The 15,532-nt window shown below is 37.4% G+C and overlaps 1 protein-coding gene across 6 annotated transcripts in view; it reads left to right on the forward strand.

The window, feature by feature from the left end:
• Positions 1-15,532, forward strand: part of SAMD8 (sterile alpha motif domain containing 8) — a 50,738-nt gene that overhangs the window by 24,246 nt on the left and 10,960 nt on the right. For 5 of the 6 annotated variants that reach the window (XM_072756298.1, XM_072756300.1, XM_072756301.1 and 2 more), the window contains 2 exons: positions 294-886; positions 13,985-14,080. In XM_072756298.1, coding sequence (XP_072612399.1) covers positions 294-886; positions 13,985-14,080 — 689 coding nt within the window. Of the gene's footprint in view, positions 1-4; positions 26-293; positions 887-13,984; positions 14,081-15,532 lie in introns of those variants that run through there. The other variant, XM_072756304.1, reaches the window with a different exon arrangement.

The raw sequence follows: 15,532 nt of genomic DNA on the forward strand, positions 1-15,532 counted from the left end.
CTTTCTCTAATTTGTGGTTGCTGTGGTATGGAAAAGCCGTTTACAGAGTAATTTTCTATAAAAATGTTTAGTCATTAGCCTTCCTTCTGCTGTTGGGGTTATATGCATAAAATTATTAGAATATTAATTACTGAAAACCAATCATCATTGAGTAATTTTTGTTCTTTTTACTTTCTTCTAGAAGCCAATAGATCAATGTAGATAAATTATTTTTTCTGATATGTTTACATATATTTGGTCTTAAAGGAGTTCTTAGGACACACTGAAGTTTTTGTTTTGTTTTCCCTGGACAGGCAGTGGAGGAGGAAATGGCTGTTCCTAATCACCTCTGCATTCGTCGCTGGACTACCAAGCATGTAGCTGTTTGGCTGAAGGATGAAGGCTTTTTTGAATATGTGGACGTTTTATGTAATAAGCACCGACTTGATGGAATCACATTACTAACTTTGACTGAATATGATCTCCGGTCTCCTCCTCTGGAAATCAAAATCTTAGGGGACATTAAAAGGTTAATGCTCTCAGTCCGAAAATTGCAGAAAATACATATTGATGTTTTAGAAGAGATGGGATACAACAGTGACAGTCCCATGGGTTCCATGGCACCTTTCATCAGTGCTCTTCAGAGCACAGAGTGGCTCTGTAATGGGGAGCCTTCACATGACTGTGATGGACCCATCACTGATTTGAATTCTGATCAATACCAGTACATGAATGGTAAAAACAAACATTCTATTCGAAGATTGGACCCAGAGTACTGGAAGACCATATTGAGTTGTATATATGTTTTTATAGTATTTGGGTTTACATCTTTCATTATGGTAATAGTCCATGAGAGAGTGCCTGATATGCAGACCTACCCACCACTCCCAGATATCTTCTTAGACAGGTAAGTTTTGTTTCTAGTTGCCTGCCAAGTTTGTAGAAACTTGCTATAACAGCAACAATGATAATGTATTTATGACAATTATATTGTTTATTATTTTGGTTTACACATACTTTCCGTTTACTTTATCTGGTAATATATGAAGGTATGCTTTGAAGTTGCCTTTTTGTAATTTAACAAATTTAAAATTTGTAATTTAAACCTTAAGCCTAGATGAGTGGGAAAGGCTACTGCTTAGTTTATTTTTTTATAGCTGTATTATAGCTCCATGAGCATTTCAGGTTATAAAAGGTTTTCCTGGAATGTTGTCTATAATAAACGGAATTTGGTTACCTTTTTTTTAAAATTTTTATTTATTATTTATGATAGTCACAGAGAGAGAGAGAGAGAGAGGCAGAGACACAGTCAGAGGGAGAAGCAAGCTCCATGCACCGGGAGCCTGACGTGGGATTTGATCCTGGGTCTCCAGGATCATGCCCTGAGCCAAAGGCAGGTGCCAAACCGCTGCGCCACCCAGGGATCCCTGGTTACCTTTTTTAATGATGAACGGGGTTCAGCTTTTCCAAAAATGTGGGGAGGGCTCCTATATCACCAAATCAATTGGAATTATCAAAAATAGTACACACTGAATTATTGATAGTATCTTCATGTTGTTATGAAATGCAGAATACATTAAAAAGAATATAGTATATGCATATGAAAAATAAGAATAGAATGAAATTCAAAACTCTTAGTTTTTATTTTGGTAATTTTTAAAGCTTTTAAAGTTTGTAGAGTTTTGTTTTTATAAAATATTTTACACTTCTGAAAGTGTCTTATTGTATATGTTTATTTTATTTTTTGTATATGTTTTTTAAAATGAAATGAATTAAAGTATGTGTGTTAAGATGGCAGAATTATATATATATATATATATATATATATATATATATATATATATATATATATAAAACATTTTGTTCCTCAAACCCTGACAAAAAGTATGGTAAAGAGGGATCCCTGGGTGGCGTAGCGGTTTGGCGCCTGCCTTTGGCCCAGGGCGCGATCCTGGAGACCCGGGATCGAATCCCACGTCGGGCTCCCGGTGCATGGAGCCTGCTTCTCCCTCTGCCTGTGTCTCTGCCTCTCTCTCTATCTCTCTGTGACTATCATAAATAAATAAAAATTAAAAAAAAAAAGTATGGTAAAGAGATTTCTGTTTGTTTAAGTTGTAAGCCTATCCTCCAGGATGGAGCAGATAAGAGAGGAGAAAGCAGCCTTACATTTCTGGAAGTTTAAAAGTAGATGAATGAGTGGCAACTAACAGACCTAAAATAACTTAATTCTAAAACAGCAGTTAGGAAAACTGAGCCCAGTCTATGTTGCAGATTTCTCAAAGCTCTGGATACTGCAGGTGAAAGGATGGTGCTAAAATAAGAAGAATCAAGTGAAAACTAATGTTTAAGAAACTATTAGATCCCTTTATCTCCTCCCCAACTATAAACAGAAGAACTTAAGGAAGTAAGGAAGAAAGCATGTGGATATCTGAGGAAAAAATATTCTAGGCAGAGGAAACAGTAAGGTGGAAAAAATCCTGAATTGGTAGTATACTTACCATGTTCAAGAAACAGTAAGTGAGAGATGGGGAGACCAGTTGGAGATGAGGTCTGAGAGGAGACAGGAATTCAGATAGTATAGTGACTTGTAGACCATTGTATGGACTTTAGCTTTCATTCTGAACGAAAAGGGAAGCCTTTGCAAAGCATTTAGGAGAAGGGTAAAGTGATCTAACTTCATTTTAAAAGGTAACTCTAGTTGTGTTGAGAATAGCCTGGGTGTGGATGTGGTGTGGGGAAAGAAGGGATTGAATTATTGAAGTCATCTAGACAGAAATAAGGTGAATTATATGAAGAGTAGTGGGAGAGATGATGTGAAAGAGTCAAGTTCTATGCATATATTCAGAAAGCACAGACAACAAGACTTGCTGATAGATTTGCATATAAGGTGTAAGAAAAAGAAAAGTCAAGGATTAGTCTAAGGTTTTTTACCTGAGCACCTGGAAAGATGGAGTTGCCCTTTATAGAGATGGGAAGACTGTGGAAGGAGCTGACTTGGAGAGGAAAATAAGGGTTTGGTTTTGGACATGTCAAATTTGAGATACCTTTTAACTAAATCAAATGTCACAAAAGAAATGGAAAGATAAGTTGGAGTTCAGAAAGATGTAAGCTGAAATTTGGAAGTTGCCAGAATAGGTAAAGCCATGATGTGAAATAAGGTCTTCTAGAGAGTGAGTTTTGAAAGGGAAAAAGATTGAAGGTGGAGCCCAAGAACATGATCGTGTAAGTCCAGAAGTAAGGAGAAAGAAAGTAGTATCCTGCAAGCCAAAAAAAAAAAAAAAAAAAAAGTATTATAAGAGGGTAGAAATAATTAATAATTAGCTGTGTCAAGTGCTGCTGAGGGATCAAGTAAAATGCGAATAATTGACCACTGGATTTAGCAACATGTGACCTTCACAAGAGTTAATAAGAGAAAAGCTAATTGTAATATGTTCAAAAGATAATATGAGACTTAGTGGAATTTACCTAGATATATATCCACAAATATGAAATAACTTATGTATAAAATTATTCATTGTGACATTATTTGTAGTGACTATAAATATTGGAAATAATCTAAATGCTTATCCATGGAAAACTGGTTGAATATAGTACATCTATATAGCAGAGTACTATTTAATCATGAAGAGTAAGGAAGATTTCTCAGAACTTATATGAACTGGTTTTTTTATTTTTTAATTAATTTTTATTGGTGTTCAATTTACCAACATACAGAAAAACACCCAGTGCTCATCCCGTCAAGTGTCCGCCTCAGTGCCCGTCACCCATTCCCCTCCAACACCCGCCCTCCTCCCCTTCCACCACCCCTAGTTCGTTTCCCAGAGTTAGGGGTCTTTATGTTCTGTCTCCCTTCCTGATATTTCCCAACATTTCTTTTCCCTTCCTTTATATTCCCTTTCACTATTATTTATATTCCCCAAATGAATGAGAACATACACTGTTTGTCCTTCTCCGATTGACTTATTTCACTCAGCATAATACCCTCCAGTTCCATCCACGTTGAAGCAAATGGTGGGTATTTGTTGTTTCTAATTGCTGAGTAATATTCCATTGTATACATAAACCACATCTTCTTTATCCATTCATCTTTCGATGGACACCGAGGCTCCTTCCACAGTTTGGCTATTGTGGCCATATGAACTGGTTTTAAGTGTGGGGCAAGGAAAGTATAAAATGAGTGAAACAACTCTTATTTCATAAAGCAGGGGAGTGCACAAACCCAATGAAAGCATGTCAAAAGAGCATATGAGTTGGTTTGAAGGGGCCTGCACTGGTCAAACTGGGACAATTAGAACATCAAAAAGCATAATGATGGTAATGGATTCTAATATATTGAATAAGAATCTGTTAATCCATAGTGATAAAAAATGGCGGGGTAAGAGGGGAAATTCCTCAATAATAATACGAATAAACATAGCTGGCCTAATTTGGAACATCCAACATAGTAATTGATTCAAGCAAGTTATCAGTGGGTGCTAAAAGCATTAGGTAAAAGGTCAAGGATATTCACATAATCTGAAAATATCTCACATATTAATTAATTACAGGGAGAATAATTAAGTATTCTTAATTGATGATCTGACATGCATCATTTTAGCCAAATGATCAAATGTTAGCATTACAGTGTGACAAACTGACATGTGCATTGGATGTGATGTTCACATTACCTAATAATCTTGCTCCACAAAAATATAACCTAAATCTAATCATGAGGAAATTATCCGACAAATCTTTGGACTTTCCAAAAATGTCCATGTAATAGCAAACAAAAGCCAGACAGAGGGATATTGAAGAACTGTAACCAAGAGCATTGGATTCTATATCAAGAAAAAATGAAAGCCATTTTGGGGATGGTTAGGAAAATTTGAATATGGACTGTGTCTTAAATGATGTGTAACACTTAATCAGTGTTATAGTATCCTAGGTGTAATAGTGTATTGGGTTATGAAGAGGATATCCTTGTTCTTTTTTTTATTATTCAAGTTTGTTTGTTTGTTTGTTTGTTTGTTTATTTATTTATTTATTTATTTATTTATGAGAGAGACAGAGACATTGGCAGAGGGAGGAGCAGGCTCCCTGCGGGGACCCTGATGCAGGACTTGACCCCAGTACCCTGGGATCATGACCTGAGGCAAAGGCGGACACCCAACCACTGAGCCACCTAGGTGCTTCAGGATATCCTTGTTCTTAGGAGATACACGTTGGAGTGTTTAGGAGAGAAGTGTCATAGTTTCTCTACCTTTTTTGCAGGGGGTGGGGCCTGTCTCTTCTAAAATTGTGTGTGTAAGTATGTATATAAAGAGTGAAATAAACAAATATGGAAAGGTACCTGGGTGGCTGAGTTGGTTAAGCATCTGCCTTCAGCTCAAGTTATGGCCTCAGGATCCTGGGATAAAGCCCCGCATCAGGCTCTCTACTCAGTGGGGGAGTCTACTTCTCCTTCTCCCTCCCCTGTTCATGCTCACTTTCTTTCTCTCTCTCAAATAAATAAATTTTAATCTTAAAAAATTAACGTAGGGGCACCTGGGTGGCTCAATTGGTTGAGCGTCGGCCTTCAGCTCAGGTCATGATCTTGAGGTCCTGGGATCAAGCCCCATGTCGGACTCCCTGCTTGCTGAGGAATCTCTAAATAGTTGATGCATTTAGATGAAGGGCATAAAGTATTCTTTCAACTTTTCATACCCCCAGAAAAGTTTTAAAAAGTGGGCAAAGAACTGATGAGAGAAAACAAGAGTGGGAAAAGAGAAGTTGGAAATAATCAAGTCTTACAAGTTTTTCTGTAAAGGTAGCAGAGAAATGGAGCTGTAGCTTGGGAAGAGGAGGAAAGGATGTCGAGTCACCAGGGTTTTAGTTTTGGATGGGCTATGTTATATAGTATGTTTTTTCTATTGATGATAAGAATGAACCCAATTTGAGGGGGAGGGAAATAGTACTAGAGGAGAGAGAGGATATGGTTTTCATGTCCTTGAATAAGTGAAAAGAGATGGGATCTAGTGGGTGAGAGAGGCTGATTTTAGGCAATGGGCTGTTCATGACTGTTTATCCATGGCAAGGAGAAAGATAAAAAAATATAGAAGCGGAAGTAGAAGTTTGCTAGATGGTGGTGGTGGAGCATGAGGAAATGCTCTCCTGATTGTTTTTATATTCTCTGTGAACAGAGTTAGAAAATGGAGAGAAGGATGATGATTTGAGGAAGAAGAATGAGGTATAAAATAGTCCTCTATAAGAGTGAATAGCCTTGTATGATACAGTAGCAGCACTGACAGCCTCCTTGAAGTTAGTAATCATATTGGCATTGTGGGTTTTTCCTTCCTCACTCAACCGCACACATACAAGTATGGAGTAGGTAGATGATTGAATTTAAGCAAGATTGAAGTTTTGCTAGGCAGTATAATGAAGGAAAAACAGGCAAGGGAGTGATTATAATGACTGACCATGGACTCAGGTGGCTAAGAAGGAACGTGAGGATATGAGATAGGTGAAGGACAGTGAAAATGTTATAAGATCAGTGGGTATTAGGGCTCAAAATTATCAGTGTTGGAGTACTAGAAGACTTAAAAGAGAAAAGGCATTGGTTAGTATAGGATTCGTTGAGATATAATTGAGATTATGAAAGACAATCTTCGGATAAGATCCAGGTTATAGTCTTGGGCATTGGTCACTGAAGTAGAATAAAAGACAAAGTCACAGGAGGGGAAGGAAAAAGAAGTGAGTGAGAAGAATTCAAGTTAAAATAGAAGTTTTGGAGAGAGTGATAGTGAACCAGAAGCTGAAATCTTGAAGAAATGAGAAAATAGATGCTCAGGTTCTATAGATGACTAGAACTGTGGCGTAGTGGGAGAAAGGAGGAAAACTGGCCTGGAAGAGAAATGAGGATCTTATTTGTAAAGTGTCCAATTCAGTAGTTTTTAGTGTAAAGAGTTGTGCAGCCATCACCACTAATTCCAGAACCTTTTCATCACCCCAAAAAGAAATTCCTATCCATTATCAGTCCCATTCCATTCCCTCCTCCCTCCGTTCCCTGGCAACCACTAATCTACATCTGTCTCTGAATTTGTCTATTCTGGACATTTTGGAATCGTACAATATGTGGCCTTTTTTTTGTGATTGACTTCTTTCATTTAGCATGTTTTCAAGATTCATCCATATAGTAGTATGTATCAGTAGTTCATTCATCCTTATTACAGAACAATATTCCATTGTATGATAATACTATACTTTGTTTATCTCTTCATGAGTTGATGAATGGTTAGTTGTATCCACTTTTTTTTTTTTTAAGATTTATTTATTCATGAGAGACACAGAGAGAGAGAGAGAGAGGCAGAGACACAGGCAGAGGGAGAAGCAGGCTCCATGCAGGGAGCCTGATGTGGGACTTGATCCCGGACTCCAGGATCAGGCCCTGGGCTGAAGCCAGGCACTAAACCGCTGAGCCACCCAGGGACCCCCTGTATCCACTTTTTGGCTACTACAAATAATGCTGCTTATGAACATTTGTGTACAAAGTTTTATATAGACCTATATGTGATTTTCAGCTTGCGATGGGGATTTGAAGCCAAATTTTGTCTCTCTACAGTGCTGCCCACTACAAATCTTCATGCTCTTAAGCATTTAAGCTTTATTCATAGGAGGATAGTAGCAGGTACTGTCAGTGTTCTCTCTATACACTCCCAGATCTCTTTTTCATTTTCTTGCACACGGATACTCCCAAAATCCAGCAGATGTGTCTGTTGGAGAGCTGCATCCGGGCTGTTGAACACATTTTGCCTGCTTGCAGATAGAGGCAAAAGTGCTTAGGAGTTTACATCCCTCCAGCAACAGCCCTTAACCATTGACTGATGAGTTGAGACAAAGATTTTATTTCTCTTCACACTAATTGGGACAACTTTTAGGTCAGACCTACACTCTCTCCCAAATTCCACACAGGATTGAGCCGTAGTTAACCTTTAACATAGCTTCTCCACTAGACTTTAATATCTCACCCTTGCCTTGCTTCCTTTGCCTTCCTGATCTCATTTCCTCAGTATACTAAGGTTTTCTCTTGGGAACATTCCTACTCCCTTTCACACTGATCTTTGTTTCAGAGTCTGCTTCTGAAGCTATTGTCACACACTTCCAAGACCTTTAGCACATCATGATTAGAAAATTAGAAGGAGATAGGGATGTGTCTGTAGGCAGGCCCACTTAAAACAGTGACAAGAGAAGAACCAGAAGCACTTCAAAAAGCAAACATAAATAACGGAAAAACTAGTCTGGAGCTTAACCTTCATTTCTCAGTAGTCCCTGAAGTCATTACCATGTTCAGTGTAATAATCTGTGTTCACAATCATGATTGAATTACCAAAGAAAATTAAATTTTTATCCAGAAAAAAGAGGCATATACATGTATAATGCATTTTAGAAAACTTTGCATCAAAATAAATGAGATCTTGAATAAAAATTTCCTCACAACACTTCACTAAAACAACAGTAAAAGGAGATGAAGGAGAACCCTATAATGCCATTAATTAAGAACAGTGATAATGAAAATTTGGAAAGTAGAGAGCTGTAAGTGCCTATTGTAAGATTAGGGATGGTGACCAGCAATGTCCAAGAGGTGAGTTTATTTATATTGCAGAGTTCTAGAAAAACTCCCAAAACAGGTGGCACCAAGCATCTTTCATGACCAGGTACAGATAAATATGGGAGAATTGATTGAAAAGCAATTTAAGAAACTTAGACCTTCTCTATTTTTTTTTTTTTTTAAGATTTTATTTATTTGAGAGAGGAGTAAAAGAGCACGAGCTGAGTGAGGAGCAGAGGGAGAAGTAGGCTGATCCCAGGACTCCAGGATCATGAACTGAGTTGAAGGCAGGCGCTTAACTGACTGAGCCACCCAGGCACCCCAGCCCTTCTTTATTCCAACAGAAGATAGGTGGTAGATTCTTAAGACTAGTTAAATGTGAGGGACTCTGGACTCTGGGACACCATGCCCAGATGAGAAAAAAGATGCCTGTTTTCAGTATATTTTCAATGTAAACTTACATACTGATCACTGAGATTTCTAGCTCCCTTAAGTAGCCAGACTTCCTATATGCACTCCCACCCAGTGCCAGTTCTCTAAGCAGGGGAAGAGTCCTCTCCTTGGAAAACCTGCACAAGTGAAAGGACTAGAGATACCATGATAGGGGAGATATTCCTATCTCATCAATCAGACTTCTGGTCTATTCTGCTCCATCACTCTACAGTGAAACCCACAATGTGACAAGCTCAGTCTATGCACACAGCATCAAATTATTATTCTTTAGTACTTGACTGCCAAATATGAATGGTCAGTCAAGAATGACCAGACATTTAAGGAAAACAAACCAATGCAAACAGAAAAAAAGCAAAGTAGGAAACACAAAATAGAAAGCAGAAGAACACTTCCAAAAAAAAAAAAACCATATTCTGACAGTTAAGAGATGTTGCATTTTATAAGACAGGAACAGTCTTAAAAAAAGGAAAAAGGCTATAAAAAAAGGAAAATTCAGAGAAAGAAATTTGGAAAATAAAAAATGAAAGTAGAAATTTAAAATCCAACAGAATAATTAGAACATAGATTTGACAAAATTGCCCAGTATATAGAACAGATGAAAAAGTAGAGGAGAGGGGCTCCTGGCTGGCTTATTCAGTGGAACATGCAACTCTTGATCTCAGAGGTTGTGGGTTCAAGCCCCACACTTGATATAGAGATTACTTTAAAAAAAAAATCTTTAAAAAAAAAGAGAAAAAGTAAAATCAGTCCAGTTGGCCCAACAGTGAACAAATATGGGTTCTAGAAAGAATATGTAGAGAAAAAAGGAAGATAATATTTAGGATATAATACAAAGAAATTTCCCAAATTCAAAGGATATGACTTTCCAGATTGAAAGGGCCCACTAAGCACCCAGTACAAGAAATGGAGAATTTCAGAACACTAATTTAGAGTGAAGATCCTAAAAGCTTCTTAAGTGACAGAACAAGAAACATACAAACATTAGAAATCCAAATAGCATCAAATTTCTTCTTTACAACAGTGGAAACTAGAAGACAAGAGCAATACCTTTAACTTTCCGAGAGAAAGCAAGGTCTAACCTAGAATTCTCTGTCCAGGCAAGCTACCAATTAGTTATAAGGCTAAACTTACCAAGGAAATGTTTAAGTTTGCAAGTCTCAAAATATTTACTTCCCGACTCCACAGCCACTAGAATTGTTAAAATGAAAAAAACTGATAACACCTGACAAGGATCCAGAGCACCTGATACTCTCATACATTGCTGGTAGAGATGCAAAATGATAGAACTGCTTTGAAAACAGTTTAACAGTTTCTTAAAAAGTTAAACATATTCTTAACATAGGGCACAATAGTTTCATTCCTAAGTGTTTACCTAAGAGGAATAAAAACATAATCCATGCAAAGACTTGTAATGGTCTTTATTCAAAACCACCCAAAACTGGATATATCCAGATATCCATCAAATATCCAAAAATCTACCAACCAGTTAACGGATTAAGAATTATACATGGATTGGGGATCCCTGGGTGGCTCAGCGGGTTTAGTGCCTGCCTTCAGCCCAGGGCGTGATCCTGGAGTCCTGGGATCGAGTCCCGCATCGAGCTCCTTGCATGGAGCCTGCCTCTGCCTGTGTCTCTGCCTCTGCCTCTGTCTCTCTCTCTCTCTGTGTCTCTCATGAATAAAATCTTTAATAAATCTATAAAAAGTATACATGGAATAACATGGCTGAATCTGAAATATATTATGTCAAGTGAAAATAGATACAAAAGGTACGTAGATTCCATTTGTATGCCATTCTGGGAAAGGCAAACCAATATACGACAGAAATCAGTTGAGTGGTTGCCCTAAGACTAGAAATGAAAGGGGATTGACTATAGAAGGACACAGGGGAACTTCTTTGGAGTGATGAAAATATTCTGTATCTTTATTGTGGTAGTTGTTCCATGACTGAATGTTTGTCAAAACTCATTGAACTGGGGATCCCTGGGTGGCGCAGCGGTTTGGCGCTGGCCTTTGGCCCAGGGCGCGATCCTGGAGACCCGGGATCGAATCCCACATCAGGTTCCCGGTGCATGGAGCCTGCCTTCTCCCTCTGCCTGTGTCTCTGCCTCTCTCTCTCTCTGTGACTATCATAAATAAATAAAAATTAAAAAAAAACAAACTCATTGAACTGTATAGTTAATGGGTGAATTTTTCTGGTTGTTAATTAAATCTCAATAAAACTAACATTATTTATTTATTTTGAGAGAGAGAGCATTAGCATGGAGAGAGGCAGAGGGAGAAGGAGAAGCAGACTCCCTGCTGAGCAGCAAGCCCAGGACCCTGGGATCATGACTTGAGCCAAAGGCAAACACTTAACTGACTGAGCCACCCAGGTGCCCCTTAAAACTAACATTAAAAACAAGTTTAAGGGTGCCTGGGTGGCTCAGTCAGTTGAGCATCCCAACTTTTAGTTTTTGCTTGGTCATGATCTCAGAGTTGTGAGATGGAGCACAGTGTGGGTCTTGGAGCTGGGTGTGGAGCCTGCTTAAGGTTCTCTCTCTGCCCTTCCCCTTGACTTAAAAAACAAACAAAACAACCAAGTTTATTCTTCATCCTGTCTTTCTCAGAAAATGGAGGATACACATCATCAAAACTAATGAGTAGGGGTGCCTAGGTGGCCTTCAGCTCAGGTTTTGATCTCAGGGTCCAGGGATCAAGCCCAGCATTGGGCTCCCTGATCAGTGAGGTGTCTGCTTCCCCCTCTTCCTCTGCCCCTCCCCCCACCTGTGTATGCTCCCCCCTCCCCAAGTAGATAAAAAAAATCTTAAAAAAACAAAACTTAAGGGGTAAACAGAAAAAGAGAACATGGGTTCAAGAAACAAAGAATCTAATACAGAAAGGAATTTCCAAGACGAAGGTCAAGTTTTATTTCAAAAAGCCATACAGGAAAACTAGAAAATGCAGCCATACAAAATTGGGAAAAAAAGAACTCTAGGAGAAATTTACCTTAAAAGGAAAAATTGAAATTGGTAGACTAGTTTGAAGATGAATGGTGATAGGCACACACAAGAAACAGCGAACTTAAAAAATATATATATATATTTTTTGCTGTAGAGAATATAAGAATTTCTACTACAAGAAAGAGATTTGATCATTGTTTTCTCCTGACTCAGCTACAAAGGATATATGTAAACTTATGTTAAGTGAAAGCCAAAATTATTATTTTTTAATGGTGAAACAATATTGAGAATAGGGGAGAAAAAATGAAGTGGGGGGTAGGGAGCTGCCCAAATAAAACACATGAGTGAAAGTGATTGCCTCTGGGGAGCAATAATTAGGTAAGGAGTGGGTCAGAAAACTTATTTCCATACTAAACGTTGGGAAAATGTTTTGCATACATTTATATATATATATATATATATACACACACACACACACACACACACATATATGGACATACATATATATATTCATATACATCTATTTTAATGTTCTTTTTTTAAAATTAATTAATTAATTTATTTATTTATTTATTTAAATTGTTTATTTATTCATGAGAGACACAGAGAGAGGCAGAGGGAGAAGCAGGTTCCTCACAAGGGAGCCTGATGTGGGACTCGATCCCCAGACCCGGATCACGCCGTGAGCCAAAGGCAGATGCTCAAGCTACCCACGTGTCCCTTAATGTTAATTTTTAAAGTTTATATGGCTAAAAGTCATTTAAAGGAATCTTTCTTTTAAAGATGTATTTATATGGGAACATGCAAAGGATGAATCTCAAGGAGGCTCCACCCTTAGCATAGAGCCTAACTTGAGACCCAATCTCAAGACCCCAAGACCTTGACCTGAGCTGAAACGAAGAGTCAGATGCTCAGCCGACTGAGCCACCCAGGTGCTTCAGGAATCTCTTTTATCTGAAAATTTCTGACATGTGAAATAACCCTTCCCCCCAGTTATACCAGATATAAAAGGCAACAGTAGATTAAAAATACAGAAGAGGTGTCTTTTTTCCTGAGGTGTAAAAGAGAAGTTCCTGACTAAAAATGATTAGCTCTCTTCACTTACTCTTAGTAAGGTTTGGAGTAGACTGTTAATATCTTTCTTTCAGGTTTTATGTTTTCTTTTTAATAAATAACTTTCCTTAGTTATAAAATTACACATCGTATAAGAATTTTAAGTGGAAATGTACAAAGAATAAAAATAAGACAATAATCCTACCACCTGAAGATGACCTGTTTGTACTCCTTGGCACCTTTACCCTGTTCCATCCTCTGTCTTCTTTTTCTCCTTCTCCTTCTCTTTTTATGTATGTATTTAGTTTTTAAGATTTTATTTTTAAGTAATCTCTACATGCAACGTGGGGCTCAAACTTACAACCCTGAGATCAAGAGTCACATGCTCAACCAACTGAGCCTGCCAGATGCCCCCCCTCTTTTTTTTTTTTTTAATTAAGAAATGTGACATGTATTTTACTAGTGAATAACCACAGGAGCTGTGAAGAAAGATTTGGTGAAGAAAGAGGAATCAATGGAAAAAGAGAGAAGAAAATGGTTATAAAACAAAGGAGGGCAGAAAGTAATGAAGGAATAAATCAAAACAAAAACTCTTATTTACTACCTCTAAAACAAAACTAAATTTATTATAAGAAAAAAAGAAAAGAGGAGTCAAGTTCAAGCCCTGATTCTTCAATTAGCAAGAGTGAAACTTTTCCCATTGATGTTGATGTTTGTGGGCAGTTCTGTATCCAGGATACCATACTACAGGGAGGAAGAAAAGGGTTATTAACTTCTTCACAGAGAATCATTATTTGGGAATCACAGACAGCAAAGAGGTTTTGGTAAATGGAATACTTTATGAAACAATCTTTCCCCCCAGTTTCTTTAAATATCATCTCCTAAAAGAGATAAAAGTTATAGAAGGCAATTTAGAAGAGTATCTTACTGCAAAGAGTGTCATTTACATAATACGCTTCTTGTCAGTCCGAAATGTAATTTTTTTCTGTTCCAGTGTTCCTAGAATTCCATGGGCCTTTGCCATGACAGAAGTATGTGGCATGATTTTGTGCTATATTTGGCTCCTGGTTCTTCTTCTTCACAAACACAGGTACCTCAGTTACTCCATTAAAAGACAAAATATTTTGACTGTCTTGGATAAAGTTCATCAAACCTTGTTTCCCCCTTTTGTAGTTTCCTTGTTAATTTCCTTCTTTCTTCTTTATGAAAAATGTTTTGGGTTTGATCAACAAGAAAGTCCCTGTGAAGTAATACCTGCGTATTTAGCAGTATTCTGCAGGCAAAGATTAGAGATGGTGATGTTCAGCCATGAGCCAACAGCTGACAGTCTAGCCGTAACTTTCTTTGGAAACAAATTGGAAATGTCACTTTCTGTTAAAGGATAGAAACTCCTCCAAGGACAGTCTTTGGTCAAGGACAGTATTTGGGTGGAAGAAATTCTCTGCTTGGAGGAGGTCCAGTAGAAAAGGGATTATTTGCACACCATGTACATCTAGTTAGTGTGGTTTAAGATGATACAGGAAATTGCTGTGTGGGGAAAGTGCTTCTTCGGCACTTTCATTAAGAAATATAAAGGAAAGAGTTTTTTTTTTTTTTTTTATTAATAAGTAGTAAAGGGAGGCTTCCTTCCTGTGCTAATGAGGGGAAATTATTTAAGTAAAAAGACATAATGAAAAAATTTCAAGAACTATAAAGTTTGTGGATCTGCTATCCATTGTCTGCGGACACTGATGAGGAATAGGTACACTTTCTTGAATTTTTTATCCTTTCTCCTCAACAGGGAATGCTTTCAAGTAAACCAGTGAGGGGCTTTAGGTCCTAAGCAGCAGGTATTCCATTGTTTTGAAGGTGAAAAGAAAGGTTGATGATTGCTATTGTCAAACTTTTAGGCTGTATAATGCTTCATTCTTTCCCATTTTCCAGAAATATTTTAAACTCTGGATTACTTAAAACTAGAGGTGGTTTAAAAACGTATAATATCACTGTTGCTTCCTGGTTTAACTTTGGCTCACAAGATGCCATGAATTTGAATTTATCTACTCTTCGAGAATGAATTTACCATAGAGGAAACTTTGGTAGATTTAGCAAAGCATAGCAGTGGCCAGTTAAATGCGAGTTTTGGCATTTGATTAGTCAAAGAAAGGCTTCTTTAGGTGTGGCCTTTATACTGCTTTCATTAGAATCACCTGGTTTCTTGTTAAAATGTAGATTCCTAGGCTCCATTCCAGATGTACACACTAAAATTTAAGATCTTTTAACCTGTGTTTTAATACTTTTTTGAGGGATAGAAGAGCATTTTGAAAATGGGTAAAACATAGTCCCGGTGTTTAAGAATATTATAGTCTGTTTTGGTTTGGAAGTTTTAAAAATAATATGACAGTACAAGTGATATCACAATGCAGTTCAAAATTTTTGCTAAAAAAATTTTGCTAGGTATACTTAATATAAAACTTGTATCTAAAAAAACTTAGTATTTTTATAGTTTAAGAGAGATTGGAGAATGTTTAAGATAGCTACTATCAGTAACCAGTTTACAAAATTA

This window comes from Vulpes vulpes, chromosome 4 (assembly GCF_048418805.1).
Source record: "Vulpes vulpes isolate BD-2025 chromosome 4, VulVul3, whole genome shotgun sequence".
Lineage (NCBI taxonomy): Eukaryota > Metazoa > Chordata > Mammalia > Carnivora > Canidae > Vulpes > Vulpes vulpes.